The 26,949-nt window shown below is 43.0% G+C and overlaps 1 protein-coding gene across 8 annotated transcripts in view; it reads left to right on the top strand.

Annotated features, from left to right (window-relative positions):
• The window catches only part of SUSD1 (sushi domain containing 1), a 183,105-nt gene that overhangs the window by 86,224 nt on the left and 69,932 nt on the right, over window positions 1-26,949 (top strand). For 6 of the 8 annotated variants that reach the window (XM_070251347.1, XM_070251348.1, XM_023628658.2 and 3 more), the window contains 5 exons: window positions 2,424-2,515; window positions 3,460-3,646; window positions 13,049-13,145; window positions 16,388-16,646; window positions 21,389-21,428. In XM_070251347.1, coding sequence (XP_070107448.1) covers window positions 2,424-2,515; window positions 3,460-3,646; window positions 13,049-13,145; window positions 16,388-16,646; window positions 21,389-21,428 — 675 coding nt within the window. The remainder of the gene's footprint in view (window positions 1-2,423; window positions 2,516-3,459; window positions 3,647-13,048; window positions 13,146-16,387; window positions 16,647-21,388; window positions 21,429-26,949) is intronic. The other 2 variants (XM_070251350.1, XM_023628656.2) reach the window with 1 other exon arrangement.

Genomic DNA, 26,949 nt, shown 5'->3' with positions numbered 1-26,949 from the left:
TGGGTTAAAATCAAAGTGTCAGCAGGCCTGTGTTCATTCTGGGAGCTCCAGGGGAGAATCTGTTTCCTTGCCCTCTCTGGTTTCTAGAGCCTGCCTACATACCTTTGCTGTGGTCCCATCCTCCACCTTTGAAGCTCATCAGTTTAACTTCTGCTTTTGTCCTTAAATCTCTCTGACCCTGATCTTCTTGTCTCCCTCTTATAAGGACCTTTGTCACAGCATTGGGCCCACAGGATAATCCAGTATACTCTCCCTATCTTAATCACATTTGCAAAGTCCTTCAGTAAGGTAACAGGATTACAGATTCTAGGCACTAGGATGTGCACACCTTTGGGGGGCCATTATTCAGCCTACCATACTTGTTCTTGCAGATGTATAGAAAATGATTTGTCTTTCTATGTTCTTATATTTGGGTGCCCTTTGACAAACTCCTGTTATTTGTATTTGTTTTTCTATTGTTTTCAAACAATTTTATATTTGTGTTTCAGTTGATTCTCTTAGATTTACTGGCAGTGGCCTCATTTGTTCTCTTTCTTTCTGGTATATTTTTTTTGGGGGAGGGGTGGTTTTTGAGGAAGATTAGCCCTGAGCTAACATCTGCTGCCAATCCTTTTTTTTTTGCTGAGGAAGACTGGCCCTGAGCTAACATCCATGCTCATCTTCCTCTACTTTATATGTGGGATGCCACCACAGCATGGCTTTTGTCAAGTGGTGCTGTGTCTGTACCTGGGATCCGAACCAGCGAACCCTAGGCTGCTGAGAAGCAGAATGTGTGAACTTAATCTCTGCGCCACCGGGCTGGCCCCTCTTTCTGGTATTTATAGTTCATTTTTTTCCTTGCCTTTTTCTGCATTGTCTAGAATCTTCTGACTAATGCTAAATAATAGCTATGAGGCCATGCATCCTTGTATTTTCTTAACTTGACTAGAAATTGCTTCATTGTTTTACCACTAAGTATGGTGGTTTCCTAATAAACTCTCTTTTAAATTAATGTGTTTCTACCAAATTAAGTCCTAGTTTACTAAGATTTTTAGTCAGGAATGTATATTAAATGTATTAGCCATTGTGATTATAAAAGTAACCATATGGTTTTTCTCTTTCAATCTATTAATAGCTTTCCCAATAATGATCATCTCTGTAATCCTGCAATGTCTCCCTTGGTCAGAGAGCATTGTTCTTTGACGGTACTGCTGTATCCATTTGCTAACATTTTTCTTGGATTTTTGTATTTATATTAAGAAGTGAGTTTGGCATAGTGTATTTAGTGATTGGTTCTGCTATCCTCATACAGTCTGGGCATTGTGGATTATCTAGTCATATCGAATAAATTGGGAAACTTTCCACCTTTTTGTGTGGTCTAGAACTCTTTAAAATAATATTGGAGTTATTTGGTTTTTGAAAATTTTCTCAATGTGAGATTCTTTGGATCGCTGTAACTTATCTCTGAAACCATCTTCTTTACTCCGAGCAGGGAGGTTGCGTTATCGTGAATCATCTCTACTTTTTTACTGCTCTGTGTTACAACATTTGAAGTAGAGCTTGTGACCTGTGGAGCAGGTTTTCTCTCTGCAGAGCTGCCCAATCCATAAAGAGGGGTCACGTCTACCAGCTTGGCTTCGTTCGTAGGAACCTGTCCGGCCAGGGGCTTTCTCAATAAAGGCTCGGCAGTGCTTTTTCTCAGGTGCTTTGGGAGTTGCCTTGATCACTTATTAATCACCACAGTGTTCCTGTGAAACTTCTTAGCAGGTCTGCTATATTATTTCTGGTTTAGGGACAGGGGTCATTGTTGAAGGAAGTAACTTCTGATATCAGAGTTTTGAATAAATAGTCTTTATTTTAAAAAGGCTTGGGGGATGTGCCTCTATATTGCACTATACCAGATCTGGACCATCTTTTGGATTGATTACCATGAAATTGAGCAGAGGCCAACAAATGCTTCTTTGATCCTAAGAGATGAGGAGGGCCAAACCAAGAGGGACCCCTCCTCCCTTTGCGTCGTGAAAGGCCTGGCTGCTTGAGATCGCCTTTTTCAGTTCCTCTAGGAGCATTTCTCAATTCTCTGCTGAAATGTTACTCTCAGCTCAGAATTTCAAATGATGCTTATTTGTATAAATGAGGTTGTCCGAGGTCAGGACAATGAGTTGCAGTTTTAACTTAGTAAACTAAGGGAGTTTGCAGTGAATAGATTTAAATATTTTTTAAGAGGGATCCTCTGATTGGGTATCTTTCTATCTTAAATCTTTCGTTGGGACTGAATTTACATAAATATAAAAGTGGCGTTTCTTGGACAGCTACCACTAATTTCTAAATTAAAATTCTGCTGAAATCATCCTATGTAAATGTGTATCCTTGGAAAACAGTTCAATTAAAAGGTAGCGTTTATATAGGGTGTAAGTTGATTTCTCTTTCTTTTCCCCCTGCAGTGAAACAGACCATTGCTAACATTTCGATATTTAATGAAACCTGCCTGAGATGGAGAAGTATGATGACAGCTGATATAGAAGAGATGTATTTTGTAAGTTACTGAAAGTTACTCTATTTATGGGTGTTTGTCTTGTGTAGGAGGTTTAAAAAATATCAACAAACCTAGAAACCTACTTAGATAGCTGCCATGATTAATGGAAAATTTATAGTGACAATTGCAATAAGAAACAAGAAGATGGGCACTTCTGCGGCCTAATTGAAGACAGAAACCTTGGGGATTGATGAGAAAGCCATGCGGGTTTCTTTGTGCACATGGCCTGATGCACAGTTGATGTTCAGGCAGGATTCCTGGAAGGGACCCGATGGCTTTTACATATGTGTGTCTCTCCCCGTACCAGTGTCTCTGACCAGCGTCTGAATGTGTTGCCCAGAGAGCCCAGGGGAACTTTTGAAACTAGATGTGATTGTGAGTAAGTAAGGGAAGGACCATGGAATGAATGAGCTGCTACCAGAAGAAATTAAGTAGGAAGAAAAGTGTGTCTATTGGCCTAGGTGCTGGGAGGTTACAGCGAAGTGTGGGGAATGTCAGAAGGGGCAGGTAGAGGAGAAAAAGCCTCCCCAGGTTTGACGAGACCAACTAGGAGTGTCCTGATTCAGCTCTCGCTTTGGAGAAGCCTTAATTCAGATTCTTAATTTTCCTTCTAGGAGAATGTTCTTTGGTTTTTCTTCCGCAGCTTTGCCAAGAGACTTTGCATTGGGCATGTGCTTTGTATGTGTGAGAACAAGAAAGAGAAAGTTCTCAGTATTGGGCCCTCAGCCTTTTGTACATTTTGATTTAAAAATACGTTTATTTTACTGATGGTATTGTGACTGCAATATTTATGGTATTATAACTGATATTTGCTTACTGTTGTATTTCACTTTTTGAAGGAACTTTAGAGTCGAGAGCAAGAGAGCTCGTGAAAAAGGATAAATATCCAGGCATTCAGAGCCTGTCACGCTGCGATCCACCTAGTGAACTTTTCTGTGTTTCAGTTCCGTGTTCGGGGCCAGAGATGGTATCAGAAGGAGTTTGCCCAGGAAATGAGTTTTAATATCACTACTAGCAGCCAGACTCCTGAGATGTGCTTGGACTTGCATCCGGGTACCAACTACAGTGTCAGCGTCCAAGCTTTGTCTTCCGAACTTCCTGCAGTCATCTCCTTGACAACCCAGATAACAGGTAAATCTTGAATAACAGCATTTGGAGGAACGAAGTCACCACAGAGCTGTAGATAGGCCCGGAGAAAGAGGAAAGCTACTGCTTTCTATCCTTGGATAATGAGCTTTAAGAGAGAGAGGAAGAAGGATGTGGAATTGGAAGAAAGACATGGACAGTGCTAAAGGAACTGTGACTGTGATGTTCTATTTCTTAAAAAGATATTTGAAACAAAATCTTAACATTGATTAAATCTGGATAGTGTGTACATGAAGGTTGGTTCAATTCCTTCTGGATATTTGAAATATTTCATACTTCAAAAGAACTTTCCCTCTTATTGTTTCTTTCTCAGTAACATATTTAGTTGTCATCCTGTTGCAAGTGCCTTAAGAGTCACTTATTCTCAGGGGAAAATGAGTGGTAGTCCTACACTATTCTTCCAGCAAATTCACATTCCACTCATTTTCTTGTCTCTCCTCAAATCTGTGATATGCCCACCCCCCCACCCCCACCCCATGTGAGCTAATACTCTGAGTTTTAGCTTCTTGTTTCTTATTTTACTGAGCAATTAGAAGTAAGCAGGTGGGGACTTGCCTCTCCCAAATCTGCATTGCTACCTGCATGCAGAACCGTATATTTTGTCTTTTCTCTTGTCCCTACTCCTAAGGTGACCCCCACCTCCAATGGTGCATTGGATCCCGTCCCTTCTTGTCTAATCATCACTTACCCTCAATATTGAACTAGTCCCAACACTGTGCAAGGACATTGTAATGTCTTCTTTTTCAATAAAAACAAAGAAAAAATAAACACCTCCTTTGAGCCCATGTCCCCTCTAGCTACTTTATCTTGGCTTAGCACCCCCTTTAGGGTAAACCTCCCCCAAAGGCGTGTCTATTGTGTAGGCTTCGCATCCTTGCTCCCATTCTCCCTTTAACTGGTTCCAATCCAGAGGCATTGGTCCTCACTGAAAGGGTCTCCATCTTGCAAAATCTACTGGCCAATTTTGTTCTTGTCTGATTTTCTCTGCAGCATTGGACCTTTCCTCCTTGAAACACCTTTTCTCTTGGCTTTTGGTTCCTTCCACCTTACTGGCTGCCCTTTCTCAGCCTTCTTCACTAGCTCCATCTACTTTTATTGACGCCCGCTCCTCCCTGACCCCTCAGCCGCCTTTTCTTCCTTTTTCTCCAATATCTACCCTTTCTGCCTAGGCGATCTCCACTAGTCTCATGGCTATAAATATTACCTATGTGCTGAGGGTTGCCAAATGTGTGTTCCAGTCCCAATCACTCCTCTGATCTCCAGACTCACATATCCACCCGTCTCCTAAACATATGCTATTGAACATCTAATAGGCAAATCCAGTGGAACTTTTGATTTCTCCCCTCTTCCCTCACCCCTAAATCCATTTCCCATCTGGGCTTCTCTATCTCAGTTATTGGCACTCCTAGTTGCCAGTTGCTCAGGTCAAAAAGAAGTCATAAATGATTCTACCCCTCTGACCAATCTCTGATCCATCAGCAAGCCCCATTGGCTTGTTACCAAAGTGTATTCTGAGTCCAATCACTTCTTCCCACTTCCGCCTTCACCACTATGAACCCAATCCAAGCCAGCAACCTCTTGCTTGGACTCTTGCAGTAGCTTTCTAACTGATCTCCCTCCTTTCACAGTTGCCTGTCAACCACCCTCCCCCCAGTCTTAGTCTTTACCATAACTTTCAAAAGATTGCTCAGGAGGAAGAGTGATCTTTTAAAAATGCATGTGAGGACATGTCATCCCCAGCTCAAAACTGTCCAACGAGTTTGCATTAGTGTTAGAATAGAATCCAAGTTTCTTACCATGTAGTCTGGCCTCTGCCTACCTCGTTGACTTCGTCTCCCTCTGCTCTCCCGTCTTTGCAGTAAGCATCACCTTCCTGCCCTCCTGGCTCTTCCTCAAACGGGTCACACTTGTTCTTGCATCCAAGCCTTTCTGTCTGCTGTTTACTCCTCCTGGGACACTCTCTCCACACGGTTTCTTTATAATCATTCAGCTCTTGGCTCAAAATGCCATTACCTTAGAGAGGTATGCCCATCCTTTCAAAAATAACCTCCCCGTCTCCACCTCATTACTCTCTATCCGCTTACCCTGTTTGAATTTCTTCATCGAAATTGTTTTCAGGACTTGCATTTTTTTTTCTCTGTTGAAGAAGATTTGCTCTGAGCTAACATCTGTCCCAGTCTTCCTCTATTTTGTGTGTGGGTCACCACCACAGCATGGCCGCCGATGAGTGGTGTAGGTCCACACTCAGGATCTGAACCTGTAAACCTGGGCCACCAAAGCGGAGCGTGCTGAACTTAAACACTAGGCCATGGGGCCGGCCCCCAGAATTTGCATTTTTTAATTTACTTGTTTATTTTCTTTCTCCCCTACTAAAATAGGAGGCTTGTTAAAGATTTTTGTCTGTGTTCTACATTGATTCCTCAACACAAAAGGACGGTGTTAGCACATGGCACAAGAAAGAAATATCTTTGTAGTGAATGAATATGGGAGTCAACCCCGAAATGGCCAGTGGGTGGTATAGGATATTGAAGAGATGCCTGGTTAGTTAAGAAAGCCTTTAGACCAAGAAAGATTCATCAAATTTTGAGCTGGAAAGAGAAGTAATGTGCAATTAGGGCCTTCCTTTTTGTGGTGACTTATTAAAATGACCAGCTATGCAGTCTCCTGCTCTTCGGTCCTTGTTGCGTTTGGGTGGTTTGCGTTGCTGGTTCAGATTAACATTTCATAGGTTTTGACCTGGGGAGAGGGAGTTTCATCTCTATGCGACACTTATTTCTACCTTGTTTTGTTGGCTAAACATAGCCCCGGTAGCTCAAGCGCCCTGTGTCTGTGCTCGTGGCCACCAGGGGACGCTGTTGAGCTGTTTAAGTTCATTGAGAACGTAACTACATATTTTCCAACTCTACCCTACTTTAGAGAATTTGCAATTTTAAAAAAGTGTGAAAACTCACGTTGTTAGGATCTTCTAAAGGGTGAAAAAAAAAAAAACCAAAAACGAAAACAACCAAACCAAACAAACCAACCCAAACCCTGTCTTTTATAAAAGGAGAAAAAACCAAAACTTTACTTGTTGATGTGAAGAGGTATACTTGGTTGCCAAGATGTGGTTTTGTTTCAGTAAAATTGTGAACTTTTGAGTTTTACCAGAAATGTGAGGCGAGAGATTTGGGCCTGGGAACGCAACAGCTAGTTTCCCAGAAGAAAAGTGAATGGAATTTCCCTTCTGAGCATCTTATGTTAAATCTTCCTGATGGGAACAGGATGAAAACAAGCCCTTTAAATATATCGCTGACCTCAGAGAAAGGTGAAAGCTCTAGGAATGTTGAAGCACAGAGGCCAGTGTTGCAGTGAAAGTGGAAGAGGATGCCGGTGAGAGGGGTGGGTGAGATGGAGATGCCGTCACGGTGTTTCTGACTCATGGCTGACGGGCTTCCCCAGGTAGCCCGTTGATCCCAGTTCTTCGGAACGGCTCCACCTCTTCTACTTCCTTGGGATAGGGCCAGGAACAAACTGTCATCCTCGATGTAGGCCCAAAGACTCAGAAGAGCTTTCACACACTGGTTATGCTATTTTTTAGCCAAGTCAAAAAAGCTTGTAAGCAAAATGTTTCTCATAGGGAGAGAGAGAAACTAGGAAGGGAAAAGTGGGGAAAGAGAGAGAAAGAGAGACAGCAAATGCGTGCGTACATAAACCGCTTGTACTACACAACATGGGGAACATATAACACGACATGAAGGTTTATTATGGAACCAAGAATGCTGGAGGAGAAAAGGGAAGAAAAGATGTAAAGGGAATCATTCCCTCCTGAGTCTACCTTCAGGACTGAGGCTGGCTTCAATCAGAATAAGAAAGAGAGAATACTTTTTCAGGAAAGCAACTGAAAGCACAGATGTGTCCCAAGCCTTATCGGACTGTCCCTCTAACAGAGAGGTCCAGTCAGCAAGCTCTGATTCTTCCTATAAAACTAGGGACTTCCTCACCTTGACACCTCCTCTCTTACTACTGGGTGTCCTTAGGAAGGACTCTTAAGGACTCTTCTGCCGCAGGCTTCTCTTCCATGCTTGGCTACCCACAAACTATCCAAGAACAGTGTACTCCTGTGTCCTCAGTGAGAACCCTATGTCCTCGGGCTGGTTCCAGGGGACCACACTTATTCCTGCTGGTCCCCCTGGCTCCCAGGGGGCAGAACCAAAGGTCAGAAGAGAGACTGCCCTTCATCTCATCTGTTCCCCTCTTTGTCCACACTCTCTCAAAGTCTTTCATGGATACAGGGTCTTTGACATCTGAAGACCTAATGTTAGGTCAGGCCAGGAGGGAGGCACTCATGGCCTTCCATACCTCCATGAGCCACCCACCTATTCCTCTCATCTCCACAAATCTCCCAACTGCTTTCTAGCTTCAGATCCCACCCCCAGACTCCCAAGGAAGTGGCTATGTGGGGATGGATGTCTCCCAGCTCCTCTCACTGGAAGCTTCCACATCCCGGCTTAGGCCCCACTGAGACAAGATGTTACACCACAGAGGAAAATGGGCTGGATGTGCTATTTTCTTGTATTGAGATTAGCTTTTACAAAATACGAGTAGGAAAGTTTTGTTATGTCAGAAGCCTAAAAACCAGGGTTTCTGTGTGTGGTAGGAGTGGGGGAGGGGTACTTGCAACTTAATTTAATTCAGCAAATATTTGATTGGTTATATACACAAAGACCTGTGCTAAGTGCTGAAGGGGATACAAAGATGAAAAGAAGATTGTTCCTTCTCCCTGGGAGGCCAAGTCTCATAAGTTTATTGATAGTGGAGATGTAGCTAGCCTTGCGGTATCTGGGGACTTATGGTGTAAGCTACCGTTTTTGCTATTGCCATCAATTTCAAATTATCGTGCCTCGAGTGGGTGTCATGATCTATCTGGGGAGGTGTCGAGGATTAGAAAAGAACCATCACGGTGTCTTTATTTGTGTGTATTTATTTATGAGTGTTAATTCCTTGCATTTACTTGAAGTTTACAGTATAAAGTTGGGACCTTTGTGTAGTTTTGGCGCAGATAACATTTTCTTTTATTTTTTTTGTTTATTTTTGTGAGTTTTAGAGGAATTTTCACACATTTGCACCTACCCTACCTCCTTTCTCTTATTGATTGTAATAGTTTGCCTACGTTAATGATATTAATCTTTTGTTGGACATATTACACCCCCCCAGGTTATTTACTCTTTAATTTCCTGTTCAATATCCTTTGGGACATTTAGACATTTTAAATTTTCATGTAATCAATTCTATTGATTCTTTCTATAGTTTCTGCCTCTGGTTGTGCCTTCCCCACCCTGAAATCAGATCAATTCTTATTCTCTAATATTTTCTAATGCTTCTTAATAGTTTTGCTTTTCACTTTTAAACGTAGACCCGTTTAGAATTTGCTTTGATGTGTGGTATAAGACTAAATTTACATGTTAATTTTTCCCGCCAAACGGTAAGCTAGTGTCCCATCAATGTTGGATAGACTGTCCATGTCACACGCTATATTCTCACTTATTTATTTGAATCTCTTTCGAGACTGTCCAGCTTCTTCCATTGCTTTGCCTGTCCTGTGCTTGTACCTTACCACTTCAATTGTTGTAATTTTATAATATATTTCGTGTTTTGCAGGACAGGTTCTCCTCATTGCTTTTCTCCTTAGTCTTCGAAGTTTTCTCACTTGGTAGCCCCCATATTTTTCTTCGTCATTTTCTTCTGGTAGAGGATGGACATTCTTGGCACCTAGGAATGGAAATGAGGGTCTCCCTTCTGGGTCTTCCCCATCTCACATACCCAGGGTGCAAGAACTACATTCTCTAGCCCAAACGCAATCCATTTCTGGCCTTGGGTCTGATTTGGTTTAAATCAGTAATAAGGCTAATGGAAAGGGAGAGCAGATCTGCCACGGACAGTAGTTTTGGGGACCGGAAACAGCACCTTGGAAAATACGCCTACAAGTTAAGGTTATTTAACCTCGAAATGTGGCTAAGAACCAGACTCATGAAGTTCAGGCTTTTACATTGGAGAGAAAAAGTAAGACTGTTTAAAATCTAAGATGGGGAAGGCCTTAAGCAGGCAGAGCAGAAAACAGTCTAGAAGCCACATGTCGATGGAGTCAACCAGATGGGAGTGGCACATTGAGAATTGCGAGAATGATGCTAGACTGTAAGGAGCAATGTGGCCGCCGGCCTTCCTGCTCTGGGTCGGCCTGTGGGTCGGCCTTCTCCAAGCTGAGTGAGCACTTGGTTCTGCTCTTACTGAGGATGGTGAGAAGCCAGGTGGTTTTAAAAGGTTAGCCAAGAGATTAGAGGAACTAGAATTATTAATCTCAGAGAAGAGCAAACAGAGGAATAATTTAAAAGAGCCTAAGGCCAGTTCGCATACAGAGAAGGATGAACAGTTAATCTCCCTCGGGGCTGGAAACAAGGTGTGTGATAAAACCACTTACTTTACTGTGACCATACAGCATCACAAATGAAGGGGCATATCAGGGATAGCATGGAGGGCTGAGGGCAGAGAGCTCCAACTGGATGGGGCACATTCCCCTGGGGGCCCTGGTAGGGGCATTTCACACTCAACTCACCTTCTCCCCATCACTGCTGCTGGAACCAAGTCATTGTCCTCCTCAGGGGTGTCACTTTGGGAATCTCTTTCTGGAATCCTCTTGGAAACAGCATACATCTTCAGCATGTTTGTGTGAAGCCTTGACTGTAAGCAGGGGCTGTTCCAGGTGACCTCGTAGGGTCCCCGGCAATCCCACAGGTTTAGGGAAAACGTAATCTATGGAACCACATCTAGGTGACTTCAGAGGAAATTCTACCTTTAGCACTGTTTAATAAAAACTCTAGGGGACTCTCACTCTTCCACCTTGTCTTAGATGCCTGGGTTTCCTGGTGGTCTGCCCTGGGCCCTCATCTCTTTTTGCCTGCATTTATACTGTCCCTCTGGGCAGCTCTCACTGTCAGCTCTCCCACTGACGGCCGGCTCCATATCGCCACCACAGTTTGCTCCTGAGCTCTGCACCCGTATTTCTAGCTGCCTGCTGGATAATTCTGCAAGCATTTCAAACTGACCGGGTCTAGAAGTGAGCTGCTTCTGTACTTTCCCCCAGACCTCAATGACTGGCATGACTCAACTGCCAAAACCAAAGCCCAGATTCCTTCCCCTTCCTTATCTCCCACTACATTCTGTTCCTCTCTCCCCTGAGCGTCTCTTCCGTCTGCCCCTCTTTTCCCTTCTGGGTGCCATCACTTGCTTCACACCTCACGCACTTCTTACCCAGCTTCTAGACAATTTGGTGCTTATGCTCTTTTGCAATTCATTCTCCAACCAGCTGTCTAAGATGTATTTCTAAAATACACACCTGCTAAGAATCTTCAAATGACTTCTCATTATTTCCAGGACCTCAGAGCTGACCTTACCCCCGCCTCTCACTTTATCGCCTGCCTCTACCTGGCTGGGCCTCAACTTTTCGGCCCTTCTGAAATACTTGCAGTTCTGTCTCTGACCTCTCTCCCTCCCACCTCCTGCCCCGACACATATCTGCTTCTATATTTGGTGGGCTCACCGCCTGGGCCTCGTCAGGTGTTCTTCCTCTGCACTCCCACAACACCCTGTGTACAACTTTATCATAGCTCTAAGCTCTGCGTGTCTCCACTATTGGTCTCTGAGCTCTTGGAAAGCAGAAATTGTGTCTTTCATGACTGTCTCTCACAGCCTCATATGGTGTCTGGTGCATAGAGGTGGCTAATAAATGTGTGTTGCATTGAGATAGATAAATAACAAATTTATAGAGCTTTAAAAACTAGGCAGACCCACATTTTTATTTATTATCATTTGGGCTGAGGGTTTCTACCCCAAAGCTGTTTTCTAAATATAAACAAGAGTAAGATAAGGATCAAATGATGTTTTATTGTTGGTAAAATTGGCTTGGGTGTGAGGCCAAGACCTTTGGGTCTGAACCTTCCTGGAACTTCCTCCCACATCTAAATTTTGGACCTGCCTATGGAGAAATTGAATCTTTGGGGCAGATGTAGACCTGGCTTCAGACTTGCCTTGACTCACGTTTGCCTAGTGGCTGGAGAACGGGAGCAGAAGAGAAACACCTGTCCTGCATGCAGGCTGCCCCTACCCTGCCAAAAAGAAAAGTAAAAAAAAAAAAAGGGTGAGACCACATGGGAACATCAACCAAATTCCAGCTGTCTCACAAATCAGGCTCTTTTCCTAGTATTTTGGAGAGGAAAGTGGCTATTGCGTGGGCCAATGTAGGAACACTAAGAGGGGGAGAAACTGGTTGTCTCCATGAATCTCATACCTTGATAGCATTGTTGAGAAGAATAAATGAGATGAGGCTTATACAGGACACATCTAGAGCGTTTGGTTAGTGCCCAATGCATCCAAGCTGTTAGCCAGAGGCAGAATGGCAGCTGGTGCCTTTATACGGTCACTGTAACTACCGGTTAGATGCTAGAACACTGGTGTCAGCCAATCAGTATATTCTCCTCCCAGTGGAAAGTCTCTTTGGGAAATCTGGTTCCTGGGGAGAGCAAAATAAGGACCGAAGGCTGTGTGATTATAAAGGATCTAGAGTGATACGCTGGTCTCCCCCACCGAATAGGAACCCATCCACCAAGTAAACTGTAATGCCCACAGCATCCACCCTCTGGGGCATCACTTCCTCTTCTTCCTTTTTTTTTTAAAACAAATTTTTTATTGTGTTAAAATATATAGAACATAAAATATATCATTTTAACCATTTTTCAGTACACAGTTTATTGGCATTAAGTACATTCACAACGTTGTAAGTCATCACCACTGTCTACTTCTAAAATGTTTTCATCACCCCAAACAGAAACTCTGTTGGCCATTAAGCAATATCTCCCCATTCCCTTCCCACCCCCTCAATCCTTGGCAACCTCTAATTTACTTCCGTCTCTATGAATTTGCCTGTTCTAGATGTTTCGTATAAGTGGCATCATACAATCTTCGTCCTTGTGTGTCTGGCTTATTTACTTAGCATAAAGTTTTCAGGATTCATCCATGTTGTAGCATATGTCAGAATACGCTCATCACTTCTTACATTAAAACTTTCCCTTTTTTGCTGAGGAAGATTTGCCCTGAGTTAACATCTGTTGCCAATCTTCCTTTTTTTTTTTTTTGGATGTGAGCCTGCACCGCAGCATGGCCCCTGACAGACAAGTGGTGTAGGCTTGCGCCCAGGAACCAAACCTGGGCCGCTGAAGCGGAGTGCACCGAGCTTAACCACTAGGCTGCCAGGGCTGGCCCTAAAACTTTGCTTTTGATGGCCCCACAATGATCAGTTTCTTTGTGCTTCTGCTTGTTCTTGATTGTACCCCTTTCTCCTTTTCAACATGTTTTCAGAGCCTCCCCTTCCAGAAGCAGTCTTTTTCACAGTGCATGGAGGGCCTCTACCACGCCTGAGACTGAGGAAAGCCAAAGAGAAAAATGGACCCATCAGGTCAGTAGTGGCCTCTTTTCTGTGGTTGCCCCATGATCCCCTTGGAGTGTTTTGGAAACTTTGCTTTCAGTGAGAAGGAGACTTCATTTAGGCAGCTGTACTTGAGTAGTTGGGGCAATATAGTTAGGGCCTATTTTTATGTTTCTTTGGGCATGGACTGAGCCTTTAATTCCAATCAGCAGCCTCCCCAGTGAATCGAGAGACTTCTAAGGGACCAGAGACAAGCATTTGGGCAGCTTAGCTCAAGAAATCAAATCCATTGCATTGGTCATTGGACAAGCATTGGTTGAGTGTCTATGACATGCCAGGTGTTATTGTTTATACCCACGTCTCTATTTATAGCCACATCCGTTAGTGATGGTGAGTCAGGAGCATTCTTTCATTTACCAAAGACAGAGCATATGACCCCTTATTTAAGGATGATCTTGGGGGGTGTGTAGTGGTTTCTGAAAGGGTCATTTGGATAATTCTTTTAATTCATTCACGTATTGAGTTATGGGCAAGACACTGCAGAGTTAACAACTGCTTCTTGGATTCTAGATGGCATTAGGATGGAATTAATTCACCTCCGTTGGTGGACTGCAAGGTGTTCAGTTAAGCATTTTATTTACAAAGGTCATGATAGGATTAGGAAAGCAGAATTATTCCCTGTTTTAGAGAGGAAGTTTGAAGTTCACCTGGAGAGACGAGCAACTTGCTCACAGGAATAAGTCAAGGAGATGGCAATAGCATCGCCATCCTTGACTTAACCTACATTGCCTTAGGTCTCTCTTGACCCTCAGTCTAATGACCCTTCAGTATAATCAAGGTAAAAATAAATGTGAGATATTATAAAATTATAAAAAAGAAAGTCTGAAGATACTATTTGTATGTCCATTTCTAATGAAATGTAGGCTTTTCCCGCCTTTCCATGAGCTTAAATTCAGTAAATGCTCAGAAGTCTTTCCAGGCATGGCTATTGCCTAAACTGTTCTGTTTCTTGATTCTTAACAAGTTACTGGAAGGTATTGTAATTCTGTTGCTATAAAGAGAGCAGAAGTTGTGATATCACTGCCTGAGAGAATTTGCAAGAGCAAATGAGATATTTAGGCCAAATCATTACGTAAGGCAGAAAGAAAAGCCAATGACAGTCTAGCTTTGTGGTTATGTGCCAGCCAGTGCCTCCAAAACAGGAAGTGGAGATCCATGAGTCATTCAAGGGAGGGTGGTGACAAGAAAGAGGGGAGAAGTCATTCCAGAACAGTCATGCTCCAAACAGCCACAACTGCTTTGCTAACGTCATCAGGCTAATTACCAGCAGGTGAATGGGCAGTCTCCTCAGCCTGTCACCCTGGTTTGAGCTGGGGGTAGCAGCCTTGCCAGTGTGAGACAGGCCTGAGTCTGCTTTGTGCATTGTTAGGGGGCGGTGTGCTGGGGCACACGGTTGGCCGGGTGCTCTGGGACCAAGGCTCCCTTCCTTAGCTTGGTGATCTTGGGCACATGATGGAGCCTGTTCCTGGGCTCTCTTCATGCTAGTGTCTCCTCGACTTGCCAGGTTATAGGACTCTTTCTCAGCAATACAAATTCTCCGACTTTACTCCTAGAGATTTTGATGCAGGATGCCTGGGATGGGGGCTGGGAATTTGTATGATTATTAAACAGCTCAGGTGATGACGATGATTATAATGCTAACCAGGGAGACTACTTTATGTCCCGTGAATGGGGCCTCTCGTGGCCTGTACAGAACCAGATGAGTTCAGGTGAGCCTTGAACTTGCCCTTGAACACCACCACCTACACGGAAAGATGAGCGGGATTTGAAGCTGTGCCTATGGACAGCATGGAGCTGCTGCAACATTTACTTTCTTACCTGTGATTCATAGGCGTGTCTTCAAATCCCCAGGGAACTTTGCTGTTAGAGGTGTTTCCTTGTAGTCACTGGAGGTTTAGTAAATGTTTACTGGTGGTGGCCATGACCACTCCTTGCCCTGCAGGCTTGACTTTGTCCCTTTTATAGAAAGCCCTTTGCTGAGGTGAACCCAGACTTTGTGGAAATCAGGGCCCTGAGGACACCTAGGAATTTTGGGAGCCTGCTGGGTGGATACTTTCCAAACCCAACACCTGCTGTGGGGGAGGGCTTCTTTTCCTTAACCTAGTGACTCAGGATAGGAAGCAGGAGATGGGGCAATAGGAATGTGGAACAGCAAGAGGATAGTTCTTGGTAAAACAGAATTACGTGGCCTCATGAGTTTTGGAAATTACCCTAATCATATTTGGCGCTGAAGCGTGTTGTTCCTCTTTATTGAAATTTCACCTCAGGAAACCTGAGTGGGGAATCAACCATAGCCAAAGAACTGTGTACAGATTTCAGAGTAAATCATCTAAATCTCTGCTCTCAGGCCTGATGGAGAAAGCAGCCGTTCCAACACTCCCTGTCCTAGAGGCAGGAGGTAAATGCGAAGTAGATGGGAATAAAAAGGAAGGCATGATTCTTCCTCAGCGGATTTTTATTCTTACATTTCCCTTCACTGATAAGTTTTCTATTTGGTGGGATAAATAATACTAAAACACGTGGTACAACGACACCTGATTGCTAGCGTGTTTTTAAGTCCACATTTACGGAACAGTGTCACAATGCACGTATAACATTTTCCCTCTCTGGCTGTTTCAGGATATTTTCAGGCTAGATTGACTCATGGTGACTTTACACGCCTTTCTTCTCGTTTATTTCCCATGAACTTTGGTGTCAGTCTGTGAACCGGAGGGAATGTAAGTCACATGAGTTCTGCTTTAGGTTGCCATGTGATCTTCTGGAGCCTTTCTGCAGACTTAGTACATTAACTCCTGTGGGCAGTCGGCTTCCATGTGACTGCTAAGCCCTTTCCACAGCTGGGCTTTATCTGCCCACGTGAAAACCACTGATTTGATCAGCTTTATGACTTGTATGCTCAGGGCTGGGATACATGCAACCGCTTCTCCCAGCTGAAGAGGATGTACTTGGTATCCATCTGCAGCCAGAACTTGAAGAGATCCCTTGCCTGGTGTCAGCTGGCATTGACCCTGTAGGTTAAAACTGCAGTTCCATGACTCTTAGAGCTGTCAGACTGTAAATCCCATGTGGGCAAGGACATTTTCTCATCCAGTGTTGTATCTTCAGTGCTGAGAAAAGTGCTTATCTTATAGCAGATGCTCAGTAAATATGAATACATGAATGAATGCATCCCCCAAGCAAGAGTCTGATAGACATTTTCTTTTTTCTTCCAGTTCGTATCAGGTGTTAGTGCTTCCTCTGGCCCTCCAAAACACATTTTCCTGTGATTCTGAAGGGACTACCTCATTCTTTAGCAATGCTTCTGATGCTGATGGATATGTGGCTGCAGAACTACTGGCCAAAGATGTTCCCGATGATACCATGGAGATAGCTATTGGAGACAGGCTGTACTACGGGAAATATTATAATGCCCCCTTGAGAACAGGCAATGACTACTACATCATATTACGAATCACAAGTGAATGGAATAAGGTATATTTCTTTAAAAGCTCTTGTAAATTCTGTTTTCTTCTTCCCATGAAATTTCAATGTTTAAACATTTGTTTTCCCAGTGTTTGAGATACACACTGTGTGTCGTAACCATAAAAATGTGTGGAATACTTTGCCTTTATAAAGGATGGGCAGGTGAAACCTTTATGGATGGTGGATATTCTGAACTTCCTCGGGGACCTGGTTGGATCTGCGTTTGCATTGACCTGGTTTTGTTTCTTCCTCTTAAGCTCCATGAATGCCCTCATCCTATTGCCCTGCTGAAGCCTGAGTTGGAGAACATCTAGATTGCTCTGTCACTTCCCTGTACTCCTGCCAGGCTGCTGACTCCTCTCATTCTCCTGAAAGTAGGAGGGGCAGGTTAAGCTCAGCACTGCCGTGTTTTCTGTTCCTGTCGCTTCCTTGGATGTTGCATAGGCCCTACTGTCTTCTCCCCTGTCCTTAGGAAGGCTATGTTCTTCCAGCGGTGCTTCTTTCATGAAACATAGAACTGAATGTTCATTACATAATGAATAAATATAATGAGCTGGACAAACAGAATAGTAAGAGCTGGATCGTTCAGTCAGGGATGGAAGGTCTTCTGAACCATTTTGATGGTTGCCGTAGGAGATGTTTGGTGTAAAAAAACCCTGCAATTTTTGAGTGTATAGTTTAGTAGTGTTAAGTATGCTTACACTGTTATGCAACCAATCTCCAAAAGTCTTTTCATCTTGCAAAACTGAAACTCTAGGGGCCAGCCCCGTGGCCGAGTCGTTAGGTTCGTGTGCTCTGCTTTGGCGGCCGGGGTTTCGCTGGTTTGGATTCTGGGTGCGGACATGGCACCGCTCGTCAGGCCACGTTGAGGCAGCGTCCCACATAGCACAACCGGAGGCACTCACAACTAGAATATACAGCTTTGTACTGGGGGCTTTGGAGAGAAGGAAAAACAAAACAAAACAAAACTGAAACTCTAGCCATTAAACAACTTCCCATTCCTCCTCTCCCAACAACCCCTGGGAACTACCCTTCTATTTTCTGTCTCTCTGAATTTGACTACTCGAAGTTCCTCATATAAGTAGAATCATACAGTATTTGTATTTTTGTGATTGTCATATTTCACTTAGCATAATATTCTCAAGTTTCCTCTATGTTGTAGCATGTGTCAGAATTTCCTTCCGTTTTAAGGCTGAATAATATTCCATTGTATGTATATACCACACTTTTTTTATCCATTCATCTATAGATGGACACTTGGGTTGCTTCTATCTTTTGGCTATTGCAGATAATGCTGCTGTGAACATGGGTGTGCAAATATCTCTTGAGTCCCTACTTTCAATTTTTTTTTGGTATATACTCAGAAGTGGAATTGTTGGATCATATGGTAATTCCATTTTTAATCTTTTTGAGGCACCACCGTGCTATTTTCCATAGCAGCTCCATCATTTTACATTCTCACCAACAGTGTGTAAGGGTTCCATTTTCTCCACATCTTCCCCAACGCTTGATATTTTCTGTTTTGATAATGGCCATCCTAATGGATATGAGGTGGTATCTAATTATGGTTTTGGTTTACGTTTCCCTAATGATTATTGATGTTGAGTATCTTTTCATGTGCTGTTGACAATTGGTATACCTTCTCTGGAGAAATGGTTATTTAAGTCCTTTGTCCATTTTTAAAGATTTTATTTTTTCCTTTTTCTCCCTAAAGCCCCCCAGTACATAGTTGTATATTCTTAGTTGTGGGTCCTTCTAGTTGTGGCGTGTGGGACGCCGCCTCAGCACAGCTTGATGAGCGGTGCCACGTCTGTGCCCAGGATCCAAACTGGCGGAACCCTGGGCCGCCACAGTGAAGCATGTGAACTTAACCACCTGGCCACAGGGCTGGCTCCCCCTTTGTCCATTTTTGAATTGAGTTATTTATTTCTTTGCTGTTGAATTTTAGGAGTTCTCTATGTATTCTGAATATCAATCCCTTATGAAATATGTGATTTGAAAATATTTTCTCCCATTCTCTAGGTTGCCTTTTTACTCTGTTGATAGTGTCCTTTGATGTACAGAAGTTCTTAATTTTGATGAAGTTCAATTTTTCTGGTTTTTTCTTTTGTTGCCTGTGCCTTTGGTGTCATCGCCAAGAAATCATTGCTAAATCCAGTTTCATGAAGCTTTTCCTCTATGTTTTCTTCTAAGAGTTTTAGGTCTTATATTTAGGATTGATGTATTTTGAGTTAATTTTTGTGTATTGTGTTAGGCAAGGGTCTCATTGCATTCTTTTGCATGTGGATATCCAGTTTTCCCAGCACCATTTGTTGAAAAGATTTCCTTCCCCATTGAATGGTCTTGGCACCTTGTCAAAAATCATTTGACCATGCAGCCACTATGGAAAACAGTATGGAGATTCCTCAAAAAGTTAAAAATAGAAATACCTTATGACCCAGCCATCCCACTACTGGGTATCTATCCTAAGAACCTGAAATCAACAATTCCCAAAGTCCCATGCACCCCTATGTTCATCGCAGCATTATTCACAATAGCCAAGTCATGGAACCAACCTAAGCGCCCAGCAACTGATGATTGGATAAAGAAGATATGGTACATATATACAATGGAATACTACTCAGCCATAAAAAAGGACAAAGTCGTCTCATTCACAACAACATGGATAGACCTTGAGGGTATTATGTTGAGTGAAATAAGCCAGACAGAGAAAGACGAACTCTGTATGACTCCACTCATAGGTGGTAGTTAACATATAGACAAAGAGAACTGATCAGTGGTTACCAGGGGAAAGGGGGTTGGGGGAGGGCACTAGGGGTGAAGTGGTGCACCTACAACATGACTAATAATGATGTACAACTGTAACTTCACAAGGATGTTAATCATCATAATCTTAATAAAAAAAAAAAACCAGATATCCCAACTCTCTCATGTTAGAGGTGAGGACACAGAAGCTGGGAGTAACTAAGTCATTTGCTGGACCAAGGATACACAAGATTTCGGATTATCTGCTACTTGCACATTTTGAGGCATCAGTTATCCTGGGGGCAAAAGTTTTCTATATGTGTAAATATAACTTGTCATATGCTAATCCAAAATATGGTTTATTATAAAACAAATCACTTTAGGGGGAACTATTTACCCTATGAAGTGATTCATTTAGATGACGTCTATCTGCCATTAAAATAAAATTTAATTTATGCAACTAAAAAAATAAAAAAACAAAAACAAAAACAAAAACAAAATCATTTGACCATATATGCAAAGGTTTATTTCCGGGCTCTCTATTCTATTCCTTTGGTCTATATGTCTGTCTTTATGCCTGTACCACACTATTTTGATTACTGTAGCTTTGTAGTAAAATTTGAAATCAGGAAGTGTGAGTTTCCCACTTCCCCCACTTTTTTTCCCTTCTGTGTATCTGTCCCAATAAATAGCTTCACCACGTTCCCAGTTGCTAAGACAGAAACCTAGGAATAATTCTTGTCTCTTCCCTTTTTCTTATCTTCTTGTCCAGTCCATCATCAAACTGCGTCAATTCTATCACTTTAATGCTGTTTAAAATCATCCTCTCTTCTCCTTTTTCATTAGCACTGTTTAGCCTTTGACATTCATTGTCTGAACATCAATTTTCTAACTCATCTTCCTGTCTCTTATTCTGCCTATCTCTTTGCTCCATACTACTGCCAGAATGAGTTTTATAAAATGCAGATCCGATCAAGGCACTCCATTTTAATGCGGTCGCTTCTTCACCTGGCCCTGTCAATTTCTCTTCTTTCATGCACTCAGTTCCCTAGTACCTGCCTTATTATTTGAGGTCTCTTCTCCAATATCTTGAAATGCATCCTTCATTGGTTATTCTTGCATATTATTTTCTATTAGATGTACTTGATACATTTAGCATCAAGGCAAAATTTAGTCACATTCAAAATCCTATGGCCTTTTTAAGCTTTTCCCAGAATTTTTCAGAGTAAATATATTTTTTCAATTTTTAATAAAATAAAAACCAGAATGCCCAAGGTTGTCATTTGAAAGAGAATCTCCTATTGAAGTTAGAGGGATCTTTCTCTAACCCCTGCTATTCAGTTTCCTCAGGGGAATATTTTGATCAGTTTTATCATAGACAGTAATCTCAGCATTCCTAACAGACAAATATGCATATGATAATGTGGGGGAGAAGAAGAGAAGGCATCTCGTTCCAATGAGTTAATGCATCTCTTCTACCACGGTTGAGTTTTTATACATGTTCTTTTTGTTCTCTTCCTGGTTCTTGGCTACATTTTGGGTAACTAAGTTTTCTGGGTAAATATCATCTATATATGTGAAGTATTATTATATCCCAGGACTTCTCATAACCTTGCCTAAAACATGCATCACTACTTATTGCTGAACCAGGATGTGACCTCGGAATCCTTTTCAACATAGTTCTCCAGGCAGTCAATGTCAGTGACTCTGAGCTGGCAAGGGGAATGAAACTTAAGGCTGTGCCTGTTGTTTACCTGCAGTGTATGCTGTCTGAGATCTACTGGAAAGCTATAGAATTGATCCCTGGGGTCACTGCTGTCTCTGCTGCCCACGCCAGTCCCTCAAACACTTGGTGATCATATGGGTGTTAGAGCTAGATGAGACTTTAAAGATCTTCTAGTCCAAATTAAGTAGTAAAACCCTGAAACTTGGAGGGCTAAGGTGTATTATTTAAACTTACATCATGTGCCACCTAGTTATGCGTGTTGCTGTGTTTTCCTTTATAGGTGAGAAGATACTCCTGTGCAGTTTGGACTCAGGTGAAAGGTAAACCTATTTTCTGCCTAAGAATGCTGTCCTATTTCTCCTCTGTCCGATCTGTGGCATCAAGTGTATGTTAATGAGATTTCTTTTTAAATTGTCACAGATGATGGAAACTCATCTCATACTAGCTTAAGCAAGAAGTCATAGCTGAAAAGAATGAGGGGGCGGGAGCTTATGAGATCAAACCAGAGCAAGATCCTGGGGACTCCAGGAACTGGGGACCTGGGCCTCAACACCATGAGTGGAACTCTCCCTTTGTGTCTCTTGTCTCTGCTCTCTGTTTCTAAGTGTGGGTTGGCCTATTTTCTTCTACTGTAGACCATTTGGTGGGGAGGGATGGGACCCAGCTGCCCCAGCTCAGCAACTTCAGTGGAAACAGAAAGTTTTTCAATTCAAGGAAAGAATCTTTTCTCCTAGGTTAACTGACTCTGTTGGGTAAATGTTAATAGGAGATGGGATACTATGATTGGCCTGCCTTGGGTTTTGGGCTTCCTCGTATGGCCGGTTGGGGGCCAGTCAGTGTGATTGACAACCCCACCAGAGTTGCACTGAAAGGGAGACGTGATCCCCATCAAGAAGAGAGGCATAGAAAAACATGTTGGCAGACCCAAACAAAGAGCTACAACAGTCAACTACTTTCAACCATTTGGCTGCTGAGTGTGTCCACACACATACATATATACTGTTAAGAAAAACACCCTCCATTAAGAAAGTGGAATTATCCTCCATACAATCAAAATGGAACCCTAGTGGAAGACAGCTTAAAGGTGAGCCTACTGCATCCAGCTCCAAGACCAGGGGATGATCCATTTCTCTTGATCAAATCCAGATGTGCTTCTCATGATCTATTTAGCAATCTGTGACAAAATGGCAAATCTAATCATTCTCAAACCACAGTATATAATATGAAAGAGAAAACTGGGTAACCACAATAAGTACTTCCATTTAGAAAGGAGGAAAAGATAAAGTGCTGTGCAGTGGTCAGGGGGCCCATAACAATGACCGCATCCTGCTGGACAGGAAAAGCAAGCATCCTCTGCCCTGGCAGCAGAATGGGTCTCTTGGTCAGTCCTTTTGTCTGCCTCGGGCTCTGCCTTATGGGAGAGGACCCTTGTTCATTTCCTCCAAAGCCGCACCTAAGAGATGCAGCGAGCAGGAGTTCTGCTGAGTACTGCACAGCTTAAACCTTCTGCCTCACACGGGCAGTTCTCCGTTATGCGGGCCTGGGAATTACTTTAGAGATTGAGCAATCACAGGTCCTTGTGTGCCAGGCTGGGATTTCCCTGGCAGGACATTGCTTTAAACCCACAGGCAGCTAGCCAGTGGATTTGATTCCCAGGAATTCCATTAGTTTGTCGCAAATACCAGAAATCTTGTCAAGTTTATGACCTTTGAATCTGGACCTTTTCCTTGTGGTTTATGAGTCCTAGCAACAGCCCGAGGAATTCTGGCTCTTAGTCCAAATATCAGTTTAACCCTTTACATCCTGCCCCTTACCCCAGAGCAGCATAAAACAATAGGCTGGGGTGGTGAGGAAGCACCCACATACCCCTGCTTCCAGGAAGGCTCTAGTGGATGGTGCTTTACAATGGGGTTTTGTTACTCTGTCAGTAGAGGGTAAGGAGCAGGAAATGTTTGGGAGGGACCTAGAGAATTAGGCTTCCTTCATTTGTCTGCTTATCTCCTGATCATATTTTCCATCTTTTTGGCTCTACTCACACCAACTTCAACCAGAGTAGAGGACGTGGCTTTCCAACTGAGCAAGGCCCATCACCTGACCATCAGCCGTCTTGGATTGCCATTGCCAGTCAGCAAGGGCCTCTCTCTCTTTTTCAGCTTTCTTGAGATGTAATTTACATATAACATTGTGTGAGTTTAAGGTGTACAACGTGATGGTTTGATACATGTTTATATTGGAAAATGATTACCACAATAAGGTTCATTAATACTTCCATCATCTCACTTAATTACCATATATAAATATATTTGTGTGTGTGTGTGTGAGAACATTTAAGATCTACCCTCCTAGCAACTTTCGAGTGGACAACACAGTATTGTTAACTATAGTCACCGTGCTGTACATCAGATCTCCAGAACTTACTCATTTATAAGTAGAAGTTTGTGCCCTTTGACCAAATTCTCCCCATTTCCCCCATCCTCCAGCCCCTGGAAACCACCATTCTAGTCTCTATTTCTATGAGTTCAGCTTTTTAGATTCCACGTATAACTGAGATCATATAATATTTGTCTTCCTCTGTCTGACTCATTTCACTTAGTATAATAAGTGAGGGCCTCTCTTAACAAAGATGTTTCCTGTTATGTTTCTGCATGCAGATAGACTAAGTTATCTTTCTTGGAGTTTAATGAAGGCCGCAAGAAACAACCACACATTCCAACATTTGGGAATTTTTCTGCCAGCGCTTTCCTTAAAACTTTAAGGATGGGAATGGAGTTCCCACAAGGAAAAGAGCTTTTATCAGAAGAATGGTGATGGGCAAGCATCCTAGCTAGCCACAGAAAATAGCTTCCAGAATCCACAGTTTTTAGCAACTATTTGGTATGATTAGCAAGCACTCAAACTGGGTTGAAGGAATGGCCAAAGAGCCAGCTGCAGTCATTCTCCGTGATTAAGTTAACAGGGAGGATTTTCCTTTGGAAATATCGAAGTGGCTTTTGGCAGTGCCTTCCCCTACGCCTCAACTTAAGAACCAGTATTGAAAGAGAGTTCCAACCTTTGAATTCAAGCTCCTGGAAAGCTCTGGAGATAATAGAAAACCCACTGCTGTGTTGAAATTCTGAAGGCAATTCTAGCATATATTTCTGTATGCACAAAGTTTACCTGTGTTGTGCCTTCATCTCTTTCGGTTTCTTTTTGCAGACATTCTGGAGGCTGCCATTTCAGAAAGTAATTTGGAGAGAGTGAAGTTCCGAATTAGTCTTGAAATTGTTCCAGTTCACTTATGTGAAGCAACAGCCCTGTTCTTGCCTTTGCCCAGCGCTGAACTGTGCTATTTACCTTTTGCAAGTTGCCCCTAAAAGAGCATTGTGATGATTACCAAGGAACCAGGAGTCAGTTTGATGGGAAATGCAAAGGCCTGGGCTTCCTTGCCCTTTATCAGCTGAGCATCTTTGAAATTATATTTAACTTGGCTGGTTCTCAATTGCTTCTTCCTGAGGTCTCTGAGATCCTTTCTGGCCACGAAATACTATGAGTCTCTGATCCCTTGAGTCACAGAGCAAGGTCATTTGATCTATGTGAGATGATAAACTAATCAGGGGACATTCTTCAGTCATAAGCATGAAACCTCTGAGTCATTAGTGACTACTCCTTTCTCTTTTGCCTTCATTTTGCCCCTTGGGCAAACCTCTCTGATAGGCCTTGATATCTGTATCATGGATGACTAGCACAGCTTCCTTTCTCAACCCCCCTCACAAGCGTTCAGGGTTTCCCTCTTCACTCTAGCCCGCACGCTACCACCTGCCTCATATTTCTAAAGCGCGGCGCTGATTTTCTTATTTCCCCTGACAGTTCGTCCATGGTTCTCCATTATCTTTTAGTCCGGTCACCCAGGCCTCAGTTTGACACCAACGTAGCCTTCTAATTGCATCACTCATTCTTCTCCATTCAGACTGATGTGCCAGCTCTTCTCTGGATGTGGCCCTTGCTTTCTCTCTTTATCTTTGCTCATATGATTAGTTGCTTATTTGCCCCCGGATTGCCCTATACCCTTCCTATAATCTCTGTTTATTATAATCCCACCTGTTCTTCAAGGTTAAAATCAAATGCTGTCTCCTCCTTGAAGCATTTTTTATTTCCTGCATGGGCCAGGATCTCTCTCTCTCTCCCTCTCTCTAGCCATCCTGCCATACTTTACAGCAACAGGTACACTCGTCTTGTCTTACTAGACTTCATACCCTTGAGGGAGAGCACTGGAAGAGCCGGGGCAGTGCCTGGCACATGGTAGGTGCTTAATCAGCATCTATAGAATTGGATTGAATGATTACCAGGGAACCAGAAGTACAGTTTGATGAAAAATTAAGCTGAGTGCAATACTGTCAAATTAAATAAGCCAGAGAGGATTTACACCAAGATAGAAGCCTAGTGTGTGGGTATATGTATGTATATGCTGTGTATATGTATGTATACACACAGACATACACATACTCATTTTAAACCTTCATAATTGTGGTAGGCAGAATTCTAAGATGGCCTCACAAGTTTCTGGCCGCTGGTGTACACCCACCTTCTCTCAGTTATTCATTCAAAGGCTGTTCTAGGTGTTGCTGTGAAAGGATTTGAAGAGTAGTTAAGGTCCCAAATAGGGAAGTTATCCAGATGGACCTGACCCAGTTGCATGAGCCCTTTAAATCTGGGTCTAGAGGTCAGCGATAGGGGAAATTGGAGATTCAAAGGGAGAGATGGATTTGACATAAGGGTTTCTCCCGCTGGCTTTGAAGATGGAGGGGACCACATGGCAGGGATGCCGGCAGCCTGTAGGAGGTGAGCAGCCCCTGGCTGACAGCCAGTAAGAATAGGGGGCCCTCAGTCCTACAACTGCAAGGAACTGAATTTAGCCCACAACCTGAATGAGCTTGGAAGCGGGTGCTTCCCCAGACCCTCCAGAGGGAAATGTGGTCCACCTGATGCCTTGATTTCAGTATTCTAAGACCCTGAGCAGAGGACCCAGTCACAATGGGCCTGAACTTCTAACCCACGGAACTGTGAGCTAATAAATGGGTGCTAGCTGCTAGGTTTATGGGAGTTTATTAAGCTGCGATAGGAAAGGAATTGGATAATGTTGCCAATTCATCAGCCTTTACTTATCTCTAAATTAGTTTTCTACTTTGATCTCCTTTGCCATCTCCTACTCTGCAGGGAATTCAAGTGAGGAGACCCTAGAATAGCACAGAGAAATTTAACACACTAAATAGAAGTCACGGTGCTGATTATTTGTACCTTTTGGAGAACAGAATTGCTGCTTTCAGGAAATGACCCTGCTTGTGTAAAGTCATGAAAAACTGTCCACAGGCATAGGAAATCCTCAAGCTGTCACAAAGTGTGAGGGTAGGAAAAGGGCCTTTCTAACTTGCTCTTCAGCACCTGTGATATTTCCACTAGTGAAAGTGTTGAGATAAGCCCAGAGAAGCCCCATCCCTCCTCCTGAGCATTGTCCCTCTTCAGGGAGCCACCCCGAAGAGAATGGTGGAGTTTGACCCTAATGGAGCTACTTTCTCCAAAAATGAGTCACTGGGAATCTGGGATATAGCACATGATTCACTCCCCTGGGTTTCTTAAAAAAGAATATTCTACGAGTGATTCAGAAGAAAAATAAGCATGATTTCATGACATGAGAGCGTGGAAGGGAGGGTAACGAGAGGAAGGCAAAGCTCTAAAAAATGTAATTCAAGTTGGCCAGTTGTAAATTTTCTCAGTAGGGAATTAATGGGGGAAGTCCCTAATGACGTCCCTATGTGGCTACACCATGAGCACTCTTGGTTGGACTCACTGAGGTTTTCACACAGT

Source organism: Equus caballus, chromosome 25 (genome assembly GCF_041296265.1).
Source record: "Equus caballus isolate H_3958 breed thoroughbred chromosome 25, TB-T2T, whole genome shotgun sequence".
Lineage (NCBI taxonomy): Eukaryota > Metazoa > Chordata > Mammalia > Perissodactyla > Equidae > Equus > Equus caballus.
Note: the sequence above shows the minus strand (reverse complement) of the source record. Positions and strands in the feature narration are given on the sequence as shown.